The 19053-nt window shown below is 34.3% G+C and overlaps 2 protein-coding genes across 5 annotated transcripts in view; both read left to right on the forward strand.

Moving 5' to 3' along the window:
• The window catches only part of LOC106079613 (meiotic recombination protein DMC1/LIM15 homolog), a 20197-nt gene continuing 1144 nt past the window's right edge, over window positions 1-19053 (forward strand). The window contains exons 1-13 of one of the 4 annotated variants that reach the window (XM_056019323.1): window positions 1-175; window positions 5259-5316; window positions 5454-5511; window positions 7458-7508; window positions 8501-8599; window positions 8696-8778; window positions 11862-11956; window positions 12103-12175; window positions 12282-12373; window positions 13644-13717; window positions 14946-15060; window positions 16637-16697; window positions 17495-17611. In XM_056019323.1, the coding sequence (XP_055875298.1) occupies window positions 5509-5511; window positions 7458-7508; window positions 8501-8599; window positions 8696-8778; window positions 11862-11956; window positions 12103-12175; window positions 12282-12373; window positions 13644-13717; window positions 14946-15060; window positions 16637-16697; window positions 17495-17611 (863 nt within the window). In that variant the 5' untranslated portion in view covers window positions 1-175; window positions 5259-5316; window positions 5454-5508. Of the gene's footprint in view, window positions 176-5257; window positions 5317-5453; window positions 5512-6889; window positions 7019-7457; window positions 7509-8500; window positions 8600-8695; window positions 8779-11861; window positions 11957-12102; window positions 12176-12281; window positions 12374-13643; window positions 13718-14945; window positions 15061-16636; window positions 16698-17494; window positions 17612-19053 lie in introns of those variants that run through there. The other 3 variants (XM_013240804.2, XM_056019324.1, XM_013240806.2) reach the window with 3 other exon arrangements.
• Window positions 2080-2505, forward strand: LOC106079612 (uncharacterized). Its single transcript, XM_013240803.2, has one exon. The coding sequence runs from the start codon at window positions 2080-2082 to the stop codon at window positions 2503-2505; it is 426 nt and encodes a 141-aa protein (XP_013096257.2).

The raw sequence follows: 19053 nt of genomic DNA on the forward strand, positions 1-19053 counted from the left end.
TAACTCAGCTTTAGCGTTTTATTTTAGCAGACGAAATTGCATCTTAATTCTAGATCTATTACATTTGCACTTGATCTTTCCGGCATTAATCTTGACTCTAGATCTAGATCAGAATAGTGAAATAGAATCTAATCTAGAATAGAAGATCTAGATCTTGATGTACTGTAAACTAGCGGTAAGTATCACTATATTATAATAGATCTATATTATAGATTCTAGAGCTATCTAAACTATCTTATTAATGATTAATGTAGTCACTCTACTGCTACAGTGTAGTACAGTTAGTAACAGTTACATTGTACAATCTTGACAAAAGACAAAATTATTCAAAATACATCTTCTGCTTTCCCAGTTCTTTTCCCTTCTTTAAACTGGGAGGATGTTCTAGATCTATTATTTAATAATTGATCTATCTCTCTTCATAACAATGAATTATCATTTATTATGCTGAACACAGTTTTTGTGCTTTCCCATTCATTGGACACTGAGCACCGTCGCTGAATACCACTAGATTAATTAAGTATTTAAAAATTTAAGTAGATTGACTAGAGCCACTAGAGGTAGAGGAGGTTCTTAATTTACCTTAGATCTAGATCTAGATAGAGTCTATATTTGGGACACCCCATCAAATTCTCCTTCATTGAAAGAACTTTTTTTTTTTTTGTTTGTAATTCATTTGTTTTTATGTTTCATTGGATCAAAATTTAAAAAAATTGACGTTTCGGGACTGCGCTTGTCCAATTGCAATGTTCCGGTATTTTTGTTCCGCTTTTCCAAAGCAGATGGCAGTTTTTGAGATTTTCTGTATATTAGGCCAAGGAAAAATATTTTCCAAATTAGACATAAAGGAGGCTTACTGGCATGTACTTCTAGATGAAAAGTCTAGTCTCCCAACAACAAGGATCACACCATATGGGCGTTACAGATGGTCAAGACTCCCTTTTGGACTAAGTGTAAGTAGAGAAATATTCCAGAAGAAGTTAACAGAGGCATTGTTAGGATTAGAAGGGTGCATTAATGTGGTTGATGATATCATGATTGTGGGATGTGGTCAGTCGAAATAAGAAGCAGAAAAAGATCACTGACAAACTGAAAAGACTAAGAGAGAGATGCATTAAATTAAATGAAACGAAAACAGTAGAGAAACATGACCAGATAAGTTTCATGGGACACTGCATTAGTGTGCAAGGCATCAAGCCTGACATAAAGAAGATCAAAGCTATTCTGGAAATGAAGAAACCAGGAAGCAAGAAAATTATGTGGAATGGTACAGTATTTGTCAAAATTTTTTAACAATCTAGCCGAAGTGTCTCAACCATTAAGAGAACTAACAAAGAAAGACTGCAATTTTAGATGGACTGAAAAATGTGAAGGGGCATTCAACAAGATAAAAACATGATTACCAATACTCCAGTCCTTATATTCTACAATGGCTGCCTGGTCTTGCGGTTTGCATGCTGGACTGTCGTTCGGATTTATCGATGGTCGAGGGTTCAAATCCTTGCCTGCTCCCATCCCCCGTTGTCCTGCTGGAGGTTTGGACTAGGAAGTAAACTATCTTCAACTCTGAAGGAACATCAGAGACATGTAAAATAAACAAAACAAACAACCCCGACAAAAAGCTTGAAATACAAGTGGACAGTAGTTAACAAGGACTTGGAGCTGTACTAATGCAAGAAGAACTTGGAGCTGTACTAATGCAAGGACAACCAATAGAATTTGACTCTAGAATATTAACACCAACTAAAAAACGGTGGGCTCAGATTGAAAAAGAACATCTTGCCGTAGTTTTTGGGCTAGAAAGATTTAATCAATATACATTTGGAAAACATGTCATAATCATAAATGATCATAAGCCACTTGCAAACATCTTAAGACTTTGATGACACATAAAGGAAATTATGAATGGATGGCCTCAAAGAAAACAAGATTTAGACAACATGATAAAACCATATTTTGATTTTGCTTATACTTTGGGACTTAGTAATGGAGTAATCTTGAAAGGAGAAAGGGTAGTCATATGTGTCAAGAAATGAAGAAAAACCTTCACACAGCACACATTGCATGTTCTGGCCAGGCATGGCTGATGAAATAAGGCAGATGGATGAGACATGCACTGCTTGTCAAGAAAGGAAACCTATGAACCAGAGAGAAACACTTATACAACATGTTCCATGGGAAAACGTTGGAGCTGACCTGATGAAAGTGGATGGAAGACTTGAGTATCTAATAACTGTTGATTATTACTCTAATTTTATTGAGTATGATTATCTGTCAACAACATCACAAGAAGTGATTAGAAAATTGAAAGGACTATTTGCTCGTTTTGGTGTTCCAAAAATGTTAGTAAAAGATGTCGGTCCGCAATTTACTTCAAATGAGTTTTTGAGATTCACTAAGCGATGGAACATCACTCACATCAGATCAGATTCTGGTTATCCGAGAACAAATGGGAAGGCTGAAGCTGCTGTAAAGATAACGAAGAATTTAATACTGGAAAACTAAACGTAATGGTGATGATCCATATGAAGCTTTACTGGAACTCAGAAACACACCTCGGCAATGTACTGGATTTAGCCCAGCTGAAATGTGCCTCAAAAGAAGTCCTCAGACATTGATTCTCAGCACTTCAAAGTGTTTAAGTGAACATGTAGCTGAGAAGAAAGAGAATTACAAACAACAAGTAAAAAGACAATATGATAAGCAAGCTCGGGGTCTACCAAAACTCCATCTGGGGCAAACTATTTATTACCTAAACTCAGGTCAAACAGGATGGTATCCTGGAATGATCACAGAACAACTATCTCCAAGATTTTATAAGATCAAGGGAGATAATGGAGGATTCTACATATGCAACAGATTTCATATTAGGCCAAGGAAAACTATTTTGAAAGACACTGATATATATGATGGGAATGTCTTGGATGATGATGATGATAATGAAAGGCCAGATTTTTATGCTAATTGTTCTCAACATGCAGCACAGTCTGAGTAGTTTCTCATGTACCAGACAATAATTGTGATAGTAATAAGCCAGCAAGAACTAGCACTCGAGAAACTAATTGACCATTGTGGCATAGGGATTATCATATGTACTAAGAACTTTTATGACAATATTAATATGTATGTTGATATATTTATTCTATATGTGTCACACTCTCAATTCAAGTTTATTTTTATTTTTAGTTGTTACAATATTTATAGAATAAGATGTGTTATTAATTTTATTTTAAATGCAAATATTTCTGATATAATGAACATCCAATTTATGAAAACAAGAAAAGGGTCCATGGATGGGAATTAAAAGAAAGAGAGAGAGAGAGAATACATGTGTGTATATATATATATATATATATATATATATATATATATATATATATATATATCGTTTATAGTTTATTTATTTAAATACCTATATAATCTATTTGTAGAAAGAGAAAAATTAATCTTTATAGATTATAGATCTTTAATTAAATATTATAATTTAATAAACGTGACATTTTCAACTACAAGTATATCTCTTTTAATTCCCATCCATAGATCCTCTTCTTATTCTTATTTTCATAATTTGGATGTTCGTTTTGTTGCACCTTAAACCCCCCCCCCCCCCCCCCCCCAATCCCAGATGCTTATAATTTACTTGACTTAATCCTGTGCACTCCCAGGGGGAGTATAGGACGCAACCACACCTCTCCACCGAACTCGGTTCTGATCAGCTTTCTTCATCTGCTCCCATGTCATTCCAGTACCCTCAGCTTCACTGATGACTGAGCTCTTCCAGGTTTGCTTGGGTCTGCCCACTTTCCTCTTTCCTTGTGGGTTCCAGTCAAGTGCCTGCCTTGCAAACTTGCAACATTGGTAGCTGGTTTTCGCAGGGTGTGTCCTACCCAGCTCCATTTTCGCTTATTATTTAAGTCACTCAAAATTCTATGAGTGTAGCCAAAGGGGTTTTGAGTTTGAACCCCCTTTCAGCAGGGTTAGAAGCCAAGAAATACCTCATCAATATATAAAAAAAGCAAATTACACACTAAAAATGCTATGAGCATACATAAAGGGGTTTTGAGTTAAACTCCCCCCCCCCTTTTTTTCAGTGTGGTTTTATGCTTAAAAATACCTCTTCAATATAAAAGCAAATAACACACTAAAAATTCTATGATCATAGCCAAGCCAAAGGGTGGGGGTGCGTTTACCCCCCCCCCCCCCCCCCCCCCCCATACAGAGGGCTTTTATTAAAGTCTAAAACCCCTCCAGATGGTTTTGAGTTTAATACCCTCTACAGAAAGTTTTTAGGATGAAAACCGCTCTCTTCAATATTATTCTAAAGCAAACTACAGTCACTAAATTATATGAGCGTAGCTAAGGGGGTTTTGAATTAAAAAAAAACAACAACTCGAGAGATTTTTTAGTTTAAAACCCCCCAAGAAAACATGCAAAAAAAAAACTCAGCCACTTCCACATGACCTGTCTCAGAAGAATACTAACTGTTAAATGGCAAGAAAAAATATACCAGATACTGAAATCCTTTGAAGAGCAGCCAGCTAAGCATCCACACAATCTTGATGCAGTTCCAGCTGCAATGGGCAGGACACATCTACAGAGTGGAAGACCGCTGCATCCCTAAATGACTGCTGTATGGCCAATTAAGGGAAGGAAAGCGTCCACAAGGTGGATAAAGAAAACGCTTTAGGGACACCCTCAAAGCATCTCTGAAAACCTTCAGCATTGACCCAGCCACCTGGGAGACAAAAGCACAGGACAGAGTATCATGACGTCACGCTGTGAAAATTGGCACACAAATTGTTGATGAAAAGAGAACAACACTGGCAGAAGAAAAGTGCCAGAGAAAAAAAGCAAGGCCAATGACACTAGCTCCATCTGGAATAACCTGCCTAATGTGCAGCCGAACACGATATGGGCTAACTATATATCTATATCTATCTATCTATACTATATATATATATATATATATATATATATATATATACAACATAATTGCTTCTTTCTCCTGTAACATTTACACTTAAAAAAAATGATGCCTTTTTTCTTCACTCATGCGGCATTGAGAAGAAATAAATGTTATTAGATCTTTAAAGATTTCAGTCAGAAACAACAAGATCCACATTATGAAAATATGTTTCAGGACAGATTACATTTATTATAATGGAGTGACAGAGAAATATGATATGTTGTATCTACAACTTAGTGTTTTATAAAACCACTAAAAGTAATTAAAATATTTTTTTAAAATCTGCTTTCAGGTAGTAAATGGAAGACCAGGTTGTATCAGAGCATGCTGTCGATATTGATGATGATGAGGTAGGCACTAGCAAATATAATGCATACCAATGTTGCTATTTATGTACATATGTGATAGGAACTTGCAGTGCAGTGCTCTTCTTTATTTATTTAAATGAATTACTGAAAGAATATCAAATTTTTTTTTGCCAACTCAGGAGTCATTTTTTCAAGATATTGATGTGCTTCAGGATCATGGAATAGTAAGCTATTATGGTTAATATAATTTTCATTTTATTTTTTTATATACTTAAATTACATTTTCAGCTATTCTTTAAGCCAGGGGTTCTCAACCTGTGGGTCGGGACCCCCTTGGGGGTCAATTGACGATTAGCCAGGGGTCGCCTAAGACCATCGAAAATATGGATTGTTGTTGTCTATTCTCCTATTGCTGTATGTGTGTGTGTGTGTTGCGGGGGGGTCGTGGCAGAGTGGGGGGTTGTAAAAAAGGGGTCGCGAGCATAAAAGGTTGAGAACCGCTGCTTTAAGCAGTTTTCAGACAAAGATTTCTCTCTTTTTTTTTTTAAATGCCTTAGTAAACAGTCGATTTATTTCTAGGAATCCAAATTTACATTGTAATGCGTTTTCAAGAACATTCCAGTAAAACTTAAAGAACAATGTGGAATGATGTGTCAGATTGTTTGGACTGGGCTAGTGGATCTTTTTTAATTATGACGGGTAGTTCCTTATGGTACAATAGCAAGCTAAATAAAACTGGGCATGAATCAGTAAAAAAAACACTGTTTACATTCTTGGGATAGAGTAGAATGTGCAAAGACAGTTCTTGTCATCTAATTTCTAAAACATTAGTGCAGTAATGAAATTTTGTTTAAACTGCTTACAACTGTTATATTTTAAAGCTTTTTTTTTTTTTTTTTTTTTTTTTTTTTTAGAAATCAACTAAATTGAAACCACTGTTTAAATCAGATATTAAACCTACTTCTATATATGCTACTTTATTTTTTGTCTAACTATCCTCTAACAGTAATATGGTAATATATTTCTAGTGCTTCATTGTTAAAGAAAACAGTTGTAATTATTTCATTTGTCAAAATATTTTTGGATCATTTCATTCTAGAAACATAATTACTATACCTTGTTGAATACTTCACACCACCAAAAAGCAATTCATCTTTATTTCAATTAACATACAGATACAAGACTTAATATTTTCTTAGAGTGGGTTTTGTATAATGTTCACATTTCTTTGATACTAACTTAATGGATTTTTAAAACAAACATGAAAATAATGCTTAGATTTTATTTAGCCCGGTCCAAACAAGTTGTCACATCATTCCACACTGAGGCCACCATTGTTCTTCAACTTTTACTGGATAGTTGATGAAAAGGCATCTCAGTGGCATTTTACGTCTTTAGGGATGATTTTTCTCCCTTTGCAACTTCTTGAGTGACTAAAGAGGCCAATCCTTGATACACACCTGTGGTCACAGGTTGGGCATGTAATCACCAGGCGCCATTGTACTTTCACCCTTCTTTCTACTACTTTTGTGTATGACCTTTGAAATCAGTGACCCTTCCTTTATGCTCGCTCTCCATGTGGATCTATCCAGTGCCTCTTTTTCTCAACTGTCAGTGTCGATTTTGAAGAGCTTCATATCCTGTTTGTATACCTTAGAAGTGGATGACCAGCGGCTCTCCTGCCTTCTGTTAGAAGGTTTTGTGGAAGTCGACCTTGCCAAGGTGTCTGCAAAGGCATCACAATGTAAGTAAATAAAAATTTGTGTTCCTAGAAATAAATTGAGCTGTTTATTAAGGGTTTTTGAAAAATGAGAAACATTTTTTTTAAATTTTAGGAGCTTCAATTTGATTACTATCTTTTGTATATCTTTTAAGTTTTATAATGGTGGCTAAAGAATGAGGGACCAAAAACTCTGTGAAGGATAGTATTTACAGTTATGGATTTTAGCATGCTGTGTGATCACTTCCCTTTCATGTATTTAGGAAAGTGAAAACCTTGATAGTTGCGCATTTGATTAATTAATTTTTTTAGTTATTGGCTCACATAACACCATAGGTATGAATGTTCAACTTTTAAAAATAAAAGAATTAAAACAGTTTAAAATCTTAGTAAAAAAAACCCCACTAAATTCATTTAAAAGTAACTTAATATTTGAATATTAATATTAATGATTCTCTAACAGAATATGGCAGACATAAAGAAATTAAAACAAGCTGGTATTTGTACAGTTAAGGTTAGTATTTATGACTAATAAGTATAATTAAGTAACATATGCCACAAACAAGAAAAACTATTCTTCATCCTCTAATATTCTAAATATTTCTGTTGTATTGCTTCTTCTAATTTAGTTTTCTATTATTCTAAATATTTGAACTGTTTGAAAAACTTATTAAGAAAATGTGTATCATATTTTGGCACCTAAGGCTCACTTTATTAAAAAAAAATCACCAGCATCTTATATAACTAATACTTAATGCTGCATAAAATAATGGTAGTCAGCTTCATTCAGTCTAATGTCAAATGGGGGGTGGGGGGTATGCTAATGTAGTTTCATCATCCCCCCCCCCCCATTGTTTTTTTTTTAATTTTTTTATTGCTCTATTTTCTTAAAGAAGTAGGCCTATACTATCTCTGACTATCTTCACAAATATCAAAGTAGAGAAGGCTCGCATATACTGTTGCTTTTAAACTATCTTACTAAAATATAAAAAAAATACATTGAAAGAGCAGCAGATACATTTTAGACCACCATTAAGTTCAGAATTTTTGTAATAGTTTTTTTTTTTTTTTTACTAAAATTGCAGGCTCCATCTTATGGTAAATGTGTTTTATACTAAAAAAAAGTAAAAAAAAAGTTTCCCTTTTCAGACTTTAAGATCTATGTGACAGATTATGTTAAGATGACTGAGTGGTTAAGCCCTCGGCTTCTGAACCTGGCTCCTGGGTTCAAATCTCAGTAAAGACTAGGATTTTGAATTTCGGTATTTTTAGGGCACCCCTGAGTCCACCCAACTCTAATGGGTACCTGACTTTAGTTAGGGAAAGTAAAGGCAGTTGGTCGTTGGGCTGGCCACATGACATCCTGCTTGTTATCCATTGGCCATAGAAATAGATGACCTTACACTAAAATATAGTACATTGATTATTCTTAATTATTATTTTAATTACTAGTAACAAAGAACAAAAAAAATATAGGATTTTAATTTAGCCAGTATATGCTTTCAGGGCATTCAGATGTGCACAAAAAAGAAATTGTGTAATATAAAAGGTATTTCTGAAGCGAAAATGGAAAAAATCAAAGAAGCAGCTGCAAAAATATGTGGTGTAAGTCATCAATACTTTATTATCTTATCAGTTGAAACATGTATCAGCTTTAAGAAATTACATCTAAATTACATGCATTTTATATATATTTTTTAGGAGTCTGGCATAATGACCGCTCTTGAATATTCAATTAAAAGAAAACAAGTTTTTAAAGTTTCAACTGGAAGTCAGGAGTTAGAGTAATTAATTTGTTTTTGAAAAGTTTAAACACTGTTTGAAATTTTATATTTTTAATTTAATTTGTTTAAATTTCTTTTTGTTTTTTTGTTTTTAAATCTTTAAAAGTTATAGAGAAGACAGAACTGTTACTAGTGGCCATTTTTGGACTTTGATTTTGCCTGATTTAATATACCATTTTCTCTTATTCAAATTTATGTGTTTTTTCATGCCACCATATATATTTAACATGTTAACACCATTCATTAAATTCAGTAGCCTATATATACCTGTAGTAAGTAATAATAATAATAATAATAATAATCTTTATTATCCGTAAGGAAATTTGTCTTACAATTTGTGCATTACACCAAACAAAAAAAACTATAACTATAAGAAACCAAAGTGTACATTCACACCAGACTCATTCATAATTTACATGTGACAAAGTTTATACCAGATTGTTCTTATTTAATGATTTGATTGCCAGGGGAACAAAAGAGTGTTTGTGTCTGTTTGTCTTTGCTATCGGTGTCTTGTATCTCTTTTGTGATGGTAAAATCACAAAATCCTGACACAAAGGGTGATTCTTTATTTCGAGGATCTTGTTAGCTTTTTTATAGATGTTTGTCTCAAACAACTGCCCAAATGGGGTTTGTTTTTTGCCAATGATTTTGCCAGCAGCATTTAGGATTCTATTAAGTTTATTTTTATTTTTAATGCTCAGACTGCCATACCAGGCAGTGATATTGAAACTTAAAATATTGCAGATGTGAGCGTGATAAAACATAACCAAGGCCTTTTCGCTAACATTAAACGAGGACAGTTTTCTTAGTAATCGTAATCTTTGCTGCCCTTTTTTGCTGATATAATCAGTATTTGCAGTAAAATTTAGTTTATTGTCTAGGATAGTACCAAGGTATTTAAAGGTTTGCACAATTTCAATAGTCTCTCCAGCTACATAAACAATATCATTTTCCTTCTTGTCCCTACGAAAATCAATTATCATTTCTTTGGTTTTTTTTACATTTAATAATAAAAAATTATCTTTACAGTATTCTTCAATGTGTTCTAATTCGTTGAAATACTCATTTACGTCTGAGCTCTCTGAGAGCAGGGCAAGAAGAGCCGCATCATCAGCGAATTTTGTGAAGGAGCAACAAGAACTATCGGATTGAAAATCATTGGTGTACAAAATGAGCCACAATGGCGATGTCACAGCCCCCTGGGGCGCCTGTGTTAACTATGCGTTCATTAGATATAACATTGTTTACCCTAACCCTCTGAGCTCTCTGGGTCAAAAATTCATTAGCCCATAGTATTATGTATGGACTAATCTGCAACGCTTTCATCTTTTCAATGAGTAAATGAAGTTGTATAGTGTTAAAAGCTGATGAGAAATCAATAAAGAACAATCTTACATAAGTGTTCGGTAAGTCCAGATGTTTGTAGACACAGTTTAAAATATTTAGGATGGCATCGTCTACACCTTTACCCTTTTGGTAAGCAAATTGTAAAGGGTCTAACTTATTACAAAGATCATTCAGAAGAAACATTTTAACCAATTTTTCTAAACATTTAGACACAATGGAAGTAAGTGAAACAGGTCTATAGTCATTCATTTCCTTCGGTTTGGAAACCTTTGGCACAGGTACAATTATAGATGACTTCCACACAGGTGGTATCTCATGGTTTAGTAATGAAGTAGAAAAAATATCTTGGAAAGGTTTAGCTAGTTGTTCAGCACATTCTTTTAAGATTCGCCCTTTTATTCCCTCAGGCCCACCAGCTTTCATTGGGTTGACGTTTTTGAAAATGTTACAAACTTGCACTTTAGTAATCGCTAATTCTAAACAGTTGTTAACATTGACATCCTCATGGGCTTTTAGTCTAATATAATTAAAATCTTTCGTGTCAAAGCGACAATAGAAATCATTTAACTCGTAGGAAGAAATAAAAAAAAATGAGGGCCTATTATTTCTTGCAGCATTCCTCAACCAGTAAATCAAGCTGACAAAAGGAAGGGGGTTACTTTTTTAAGGGAAAAAAATCTGTAAAATTTGCATTTAAACCATAGATCCATTATTACCACTAATACTAATGCTTAAAAAAGTAAATTTAGTGATATTTCATCTTGTAAGTTGTAATTTTGATTTTTAATACCAATTTCCATGAGAGACACCTATAGAAAGATCCAACTCAAAATGTTCTCTTGCAGAAATAATGTTGGCCAATGTTCTTTTACCCATTTAACTCATGTCAGCAGGGTTGGATTTCTTGCAAGCATTATGCCAGCATTCTGAGGCTTTTTTCATGACTAAAACAGGCCAGATATAAGTGATTGACCAGTGCGGCATATGTCTTGAATTTCTCTTACACTTATGTATCCACCTGTCCTGTCCCCTTCTTTAGTTGACCTGCACTTGTTTTATTATGATGATTTACGCATTGTAGACCTTTTGAGAAAATATTTCTGCAGCTCAAAATCCTTTAAAAAAAACTGGGCAGTGCTGGGGGGCTTATAGTCCTCTTCTAGATCTCCTAACTAGGGGGTGCAGATATTCCTTTTTTTAGTTCAGGGGTCATCACCTGAAAAAGGTTGAGAAATACTTATCCCAGCCAGCAAAGCTACCTGTTCAGGCCCGGGCTGAGTTAGGGGCCCGCACGGGGAACCGGATAGTCGTGCGGGGCAGTTTTTTCCTTTCCTACCCCGTCATGCGCCCATTCAAAACCCCCCTTAGATGAATGGGGCCCGTAAGTAGCAGGGGATATATATAGTGCTTCTTTGTAAATATCTAAATTTACTTCATTGTAAATTGATAAATACTTGTAGTAGTTTAGTTCTGTTTTTAAAACATAAAAACACCATCTGTTTTAACAATTTACAATCACAAAGGAGATAAAAGACTTTGATCACAAAATCTCTTTTATTCACTTAGCAATCAAATCCAACTTTCTGATCAGTTGGGGTTAGAGATTTCTAATCTCACAATGTTTTGTAAGAAACTGTGGTACGAACATATGTTTTGTGTGGAATTGTATAATTTGTTTGTTTTATTCCTCACAGATTTTTTTCTTCACTTTAATTTTCTATTCTAATTGACAGCAAGCTATTGGGAGGTGGTATTGAAAGCATGGCTATTACAGAAGCTTTTGGGGAATTTAGAACTGGGAAAACTCAACTTTCTCATACTTTGTGTGGTTAGTGAAATTTCTGTTAATACCTGAATAAGAAATGTTTAGAATATTGTTCTATACATTTGTTGCCTTTATGAAAATCAATCTACTTTTAGCATTTTATATCTTATTTTGTATCATAATTGAGATTAATTTACTTTAAATTTCAGTGACATCTCAAATTCCAGGGGCTAAAGGCTATTCAGGAGGAAAGGTTGTTTTTATTGATACAGAAAATACATTGTATCCTTTGGTCTTGAAAAAAAAAAAAAAAAGAATAAATAGAAAGTTAGAAATTGTAAAGTATTTATTTTCACTTCGAACAGAGGTTTTCTTAATTATTTGCCAGTCGACCTGATAGGCTTAGAGATATAGCAGACAGGTTTAATGTAGATCAAAATGCAGTGCTAGATAATGTGTTGTATGCTAGAGCTTACACAAGTAAGAACATTTTTGTACTTTTTTTGTTTTGTATTACACTAGTGTAATGGAAGTGATAAGTAAAGTTAATTAAAGGTCCCCTTTCAGAGAACTTGCGATCTATAGGGCAGATGATGTTAAGGTCATCTGTTTTTTCACCAATAGTTAACAAGCAGGGTGTTATGTGGCCAGCACAACAACTTCCTTTACTTTCCCAAACTCAAGTCAGGTACCCATTAGAGTTGGGTGGACCCAGCGGCGCCCTAAAGATTCCGAAATTCAAAATCCAAATCTTCACCGAGAATTGAACCCAGGACCATAGGTTTGTAAATCGCTTAACCACTCAGCCACCGCGCCCCCTGGAAATGATAAAGGGTTGTCAAAAATTTTTTTTTTTAATTTTTAAATGAAATAACATGAAAAATTAAATAATCAAAGCAAAATGTTTATTAGAATTTTTAAAATTATCTTTTTGTGCAAATATTTAAGTGTTTAAACATTCATAGCTTGTCCAAGAAAAAGGGTTGTACTTCAATGAAATTGTATCATTGTCATTCATTTTAAGCTAATAAAATACTGATCAGATGATGTTCTTGAAAGGTGTGAAATACTGTACTCTTTAGACTTGAAGGCAATCCCTTATATATTTATAATCAAAGTATTTATACCAACGCTTAGACTTTGGTTTTTGTAATTATTTTTCTAAATTGCATGCACAAACAATTCTCTTTAAGGTAGGAGGGATAAGGGAAAGAAGTCATAAAAACTACTCTATAATACATTTATTAACACCTTTATTCCACTTCAGTCCATGTGTTTCAAGGTTACTTCTCACTGATAAGTCCATAGAAGCCTAATTCATGAAGTGCTGGTTGTGTATGTATGCTTATGTTTCGTGTGTGAATATTGCTTATGTTTGCAACTATATAATGTTTGTGCTATGGTAGTAATGCTGAGGTGGACAATTGTAGTCAAACTGAATTTCCATCTGTTTGGAACAATACTATCTTATCTTATAAATCCAGAATACTTAAAAGAAATACAGAATAAGATAAGATAATATAAGGCCTATAAGAAAGAAAAAAGAAAATAAATTTCCTTTTCTTCTCTTTCCTTCTTGTAAGTTATCAGTATCTGCATTATTTTCTAGATTACTTAAACATGAGCCTATGCCATTATTTCAATTTATTTAGTCTATCTTCATGCTGATGCCTTAAGAGGTTTTGGGAAATTTTTTAACCCTTGTGGAAAATGAAAGTTTAACATTTTTTTTTTATATTTGTTATGACAGGTGAGCATCAGTATGAACTTTTAGATTTTGTGGCAGCTAAATTTTATGAGGAGCCAGGAGTTTTTAAAATGTTGGTAAGATATATCTCTAAATGTATAGATCTAGTTCATATCAAGTCATTTTTTTTACAATTCTCTTATTTAATTAAAAAAACAAACAACACAAAAATGTTAAAATTAAAAAAAAAATTGCTAATTGTTTTTTTAGCACAATTTAATAGAGCTTTCCATTTCATCTAAATAAATTGTACCCACAGAAAAAAAGAGTAAAAGGAGAGCGGTACAAGTAAATGCTTCCTATAAACAATTATTTTTTTTAAAGCAACATTTAAATGAAAGTGTTTATTGTTTTAATTATCCGTTTATGTGGCTTGGAAGCCTTGCTATAATGATTGCATAGATGTTCAGTGAGAGCCTCCATTGTGTTTGGAAAGGAAACTTCACATAAAGACAAAATTAGATGCTTTCTGATCATGTGATAAGTGGGAAGCATGAATCTAGGGCAGTGCAAATATTTTTGTGATGAACTAATCATCAATTTATCTTAAATTTTCATTTAATTTATTATTGGAATATTTAGACTTGTCAGGCAAGTCAAAACTTAGTCAAATATATTTACTTTGCAAGCATTAATTGGACAGTAGATAAAGAAAGAGGCATGTGAAATTGTTGAAGACTACAGAATCCCTGATTCTTCTTCTTCGTTCTCATTGTTATGCTGGAGTGTTCATATGACTAGACCAATACATGAGATGAACTGCGCAGTGGTTTCCAAATCAGGGAGCTCTCCATATAGTTTTCTTTCTATTGGGGTGATTTGGGGCCAATGTCTTCTACGGGCCTCTTGGTAAAGAGAGCAGTTTTGGAGGACGTGGTCGGCATTCTCTGGTGATACTCCACATGGGCAGATTTCACTGGTTCTAATTTTGAGCTTCTGGTACATGTGTTGTTGCATTCTGTTGTGTCCGGTCCTGAGTCGAAAGATTAGACGTTGGTCTTGTCGGGATAGCTTATAGTAAGCGTCATCTTTCTTGTGATTTGGATGAGAGCTCGTCCATTTCTCATTTATTTTATTTACAATTAATTTCTTCAATTCTTTTGGATAGAGTGCAGAGTTTATTTGTGAGTTAGTTCTCCCACTCTTGGCAAGTGTGTCAGCCTTCTCATTTCCTTCTAGTTGTATATGAGCTGGTATCCATTGAATAGAATCCCTGATAATTTTGATTTTTTTTTTACTCTTAGTACTCTATACTTCCAGACTTTGACAAATAACTGCATCTTAAAAGGGCTGTTATATTTTCAGATTGTAGATTCAATTATGGCTCTTTTTCGAGTTGACTTTAGTGGTAGAGGAGAATTAGCAGACAGACAACAAAAGTTAGCACAACTGTTATCCAGATTACAAAAAATATCTGAAGGTAATTATATTGATTATATTAACAATTTTTTGGTTGGATAAATCACCTTAAAGTGTTTATTTATTTCAATCTTCTGTTATTTACTTTTATCACTGTATACAGAAAAAAAGTTCTAATATGTTCATCAGACATAATTTGACATTTTGTTTTTGCTTAGCTATTGTCTACAGTGGTGCAGGAATTCAACTACATGGGATAAACAATTGTCAGCAACCTAGATTTAGACACTGAGCTGACAAAAAGCATTGGAAAGGTTTCTGCAGCAATGGCAAAACTCTCCTATGCGCATCTGGAAAAATGCCAACTTGACTATAGCAACCAAAATCCTAGTCTACAATGCACTCTTCTTTATGTTAGTGAGAACTGGGCAACATACATGCGTCACATAGATTAAATAGCTTTCACTTATGTTGCCTGCGACTAATAATGTGCATCTCCTGGAGGGATCATGTCTCCAAATAGGACATTTTGAAACTGGCCAATATGCACAGCATATATGCTCTTAGACACAGAAAAGACTATGCTGGCTCGGGCATGTCACCTGCATTCCAGATGGAAGAATCCCTAAAGATATTCTAATTTTGAGGTTGTGGAAGGAATCAGACCCAAGACCGCCTAAGACTAACCTAAAGAGATATCTGCATGCTAGACATGAGAACCACAGGCATCAACGAAAGTATGTGGGAGGAGATAAGCTCAAGATCGGACATCATGGAGACAGATTGTGAGTGCTGGTACAAACCTCATCGAGAGGAAAAGAAGCAAAGCTGGCTTTGTCAAGAGAAAGAAAAAGAAAGCTGCCCTATCAGCTAGCCCTAAAACAGATGCGTATATGTACATGAATTGTGGCAAACTCTGCTGCATCAGAATTGGCTTGATTAATCACTCCAGATTTCTCCCCGTCTCAAGACGAAACCAAAATCAGTGACTCATCTGGTCGCATCCATTGTCTTTTAAGACAGAAGGAGCCATATTTATAAATATTAGCTGTTGTCTATAGTATAGTTGCCTTTCAAAATTTTTCCACTTTACCATCTTCACCTACCGGGTACTACACATGACCATCTTTCTCCATTCCCCTTTGACTCTTGGCTTGACTAGAATCTCTTTCATAGAGAAGCTCATCCATTCTTTGATGTTGTCTTCCCTTCGCTTTTGCTGTCTGCCTCTTCTTCTTTTCCCTGAAGGAAGGTCTTTGCAAGCCCTGAGGACCTCATGATATGGCTATTCCGTCAAGTTTGCATTTTTTTGACAGTTGTCAGCAGGTCATTGAAGAGCCCAACCGCCATTGTGATCCTGTTTCGAATTACCTCATTTTTGGTGCAGTCTTTGTAGGTGATAACTAAAACATCTTGATTTTCATGACCAGGATGCTCCTAATACTGCTAATTAGCATCCAAGATTTACTAGCATACAAGAATGTTGGCCTTTATTATAAGTAGGGCATATCATAATCAAGTATTATTTAATTATTAAATGGTTCAAAATGTTTCATGAAGAAAAGATTTAATTATAATTATTTTGAGAAAATTATTTTTATTTCAATAATTTGTTTAAATATTTTGCAAATCTGCAGAGTATAATGTTGCATGTTTTGTAACCAACCAAATGACTGCTGATCCTGGTGCAACAATGACGTAGGTTTACAAACATTACACCATCTTTATTTAAAAATGTATATTTTGAACTCCCCCCCCCCCCCCTTTTTTTTTTTTTAAATGATAATCCAAGCTTTAGACATTTGTTTTGTTCTGTCAGGTTGAAGTAAAAAAGAAATTGTTTCAGTCTACTAAACATACTGAAATACTTGTTTCATCCTAGATTCATAGATTGTTTTACAATGAAGAAGCCAAAGGTTTTTATTTTGAGGTTGTGGCAAACAACTGTGTTTGCAGGGTCTAAACTGTTGCATTACAGTCCATTAGACTGAAGACTGATAAAAAAAAAGAATTCAAGGGCCCAAAAAAATTGTGTGATTGGTGAGAGGCTGAGAATGCACAAACAATTGTTGGTGAAAGCATTATAATGTGTGCCACTCCAACAAAGGAGTACAAAGTTTTCTGGTCAAAATAAACATAATACCAACTATTTCAATATAAGGAAGCACAGGTAGCAGCTAATATATATAATAAAATGATTTTAAAATGTTAAATATGAACTGTTTGAAGCTTATGGTTGTGAAAGATCTCACTTTTTTTTTAAAGCTTAGTATCTATAATGTAAACTGACATTTAAAAGGCTATAAGGGATTATTGTATCTTTTATGTTGTATAGTTTTGCATTTGTGTGCAATATGATTTGTGAGTACAAAGGAGACCTACCTGTTTCTCTGTCACATAAACCCCCTTTCACATTCTTTAAAAAAAATAATGCCTCTGTCTTTCATTTTTTTAGAATTATAAAACATAAAATGCTTTACTCTTTTTGCACTAAGATTTCAAGCTGATCCAAAAAAACCTATTGGAGGTCATATACTTGCACATGCATCGACTGTTCGGATAATGTTTAGAAAAGGCAGAGGCGAGACTAGAATAGCTAAAATCTATGACAGGTAAATTACAAGAATGTCTCATTTAAACTGGATGATAAGTTTGACTCATTGTATTTATTTGCCAGTTAAAGTTTGGTCTTTAAGCTATGTTATTTTGATGTTCATTTTACAAATTTTATTTTTTAACTGTACCATAAAAAAAATTTTTACTTATGTATCAGTAAAGGCTTTATTCATAATTTTCTTGATATATTAAGTGTAATTATATCAATTAGTTTGCATCAGTCATGTGATTAAATTTGTAAAAGAACTAGTCCAACAAAATCTGCAATTAGAAATATGTTTACTACTTGTTTTTGTTTAGTGCAATTTCATGTTTTTAGTTTTCTCAATGCGCTAGTCACTAGTCTTTCCAGTTGAGAAAGCCGGGGGTGGGGGGTGGGGTGGGGAAAGGGGTATCTGAGTGAATGTTACATTATCGCTTTTTAAATGCACAGTATAAAAAAAAAGTTGTACAACTTGAATTTGAACTCATGCCAATGCACTAACCACTGTGCCAGCAAAGTGCTTATGAAAATGGGTTTTATAGTTATCAATTGTTAGTTACAAACTTTTATGCGATGACCTAATTCTCTACACTAAGTATAAAGGGGAATAATTCAACTTATACCAGTACTTAGACTTAGGTCTTCCCGCGCCATTCATTGGGCAGCAAGCTGTCTCCACAAAAATCTGTCACTGGCAATGTCTGAAGCCTCCTCCCACCTGGTGTCCACTGTTCTGAGGTCCTCCATGAAAGTGTGGCGCCAAGTTATATGAGGACATGTTTGTGCTTTCCTTGTATTGGCCTCCATGTCATCGCATCTCTTGGTATGCATAGTTCATTTTGTTGGAGAACATGTCCCCCAAACCTCATGCGATGCCCTGTCACAACCTCACTAAGTGTTCGACTCCCAGTTTGGCATAGGATTTCCTTGTTTTAGACACGACCTGTATATGTTGCTGTTGGTATTTGGGATGACGATTGTGTTGAGAAAGTGTATTTTTGTCTCAAGTTTAATGGCTTGGTCTGTCCAAATAGGCTGCAGCCTTTGGAAAATGCTCCCTACCTTTCCTATTCGGCACACTACATCATGGTAGGCATCCCCATCGTTTGTTATGATGCTGCCAAGGTATGTGAACTTGTTCAACTCTTCAAGTTTTGACAATTTTGGATGCCTCTTTATCTAGGCTCTCTGCCATTTCTTGTATGAATTTATTTGTAGCCCCGAGTAGTGCAACGTCATCAGCTAAATCTGTCCATCATTCAGTTTTGTTCACGCCATCAGATCTGTAATATCCTAAACTATTTCATTCCCTTGTTCAATACCAAACAGAATAATTACCAATAGTTAAGTAACTGGTTATTTTTTTTTTATATTCTTGTTTTGTCAGGTAGAAGAAATAATTGTGCAAAATTTCATCTTGATCTGAGATAGGGTGTGGGAGAAATAACATACAAA

The sequence above is a fragment of the Biomphalaria glabrata genome, chromosome 2 (assembly GCF_947242115.1).
Source record: "Biomphalaria glabrata chromosome 2, xgBioGlab47.1, whole genome shotgun sequence".
NCBI lineage: Eukaryota > Metazoa > Mollusca > Gastropoda > Planorbidae > Biomphalaria > Biomphalaria glabrata.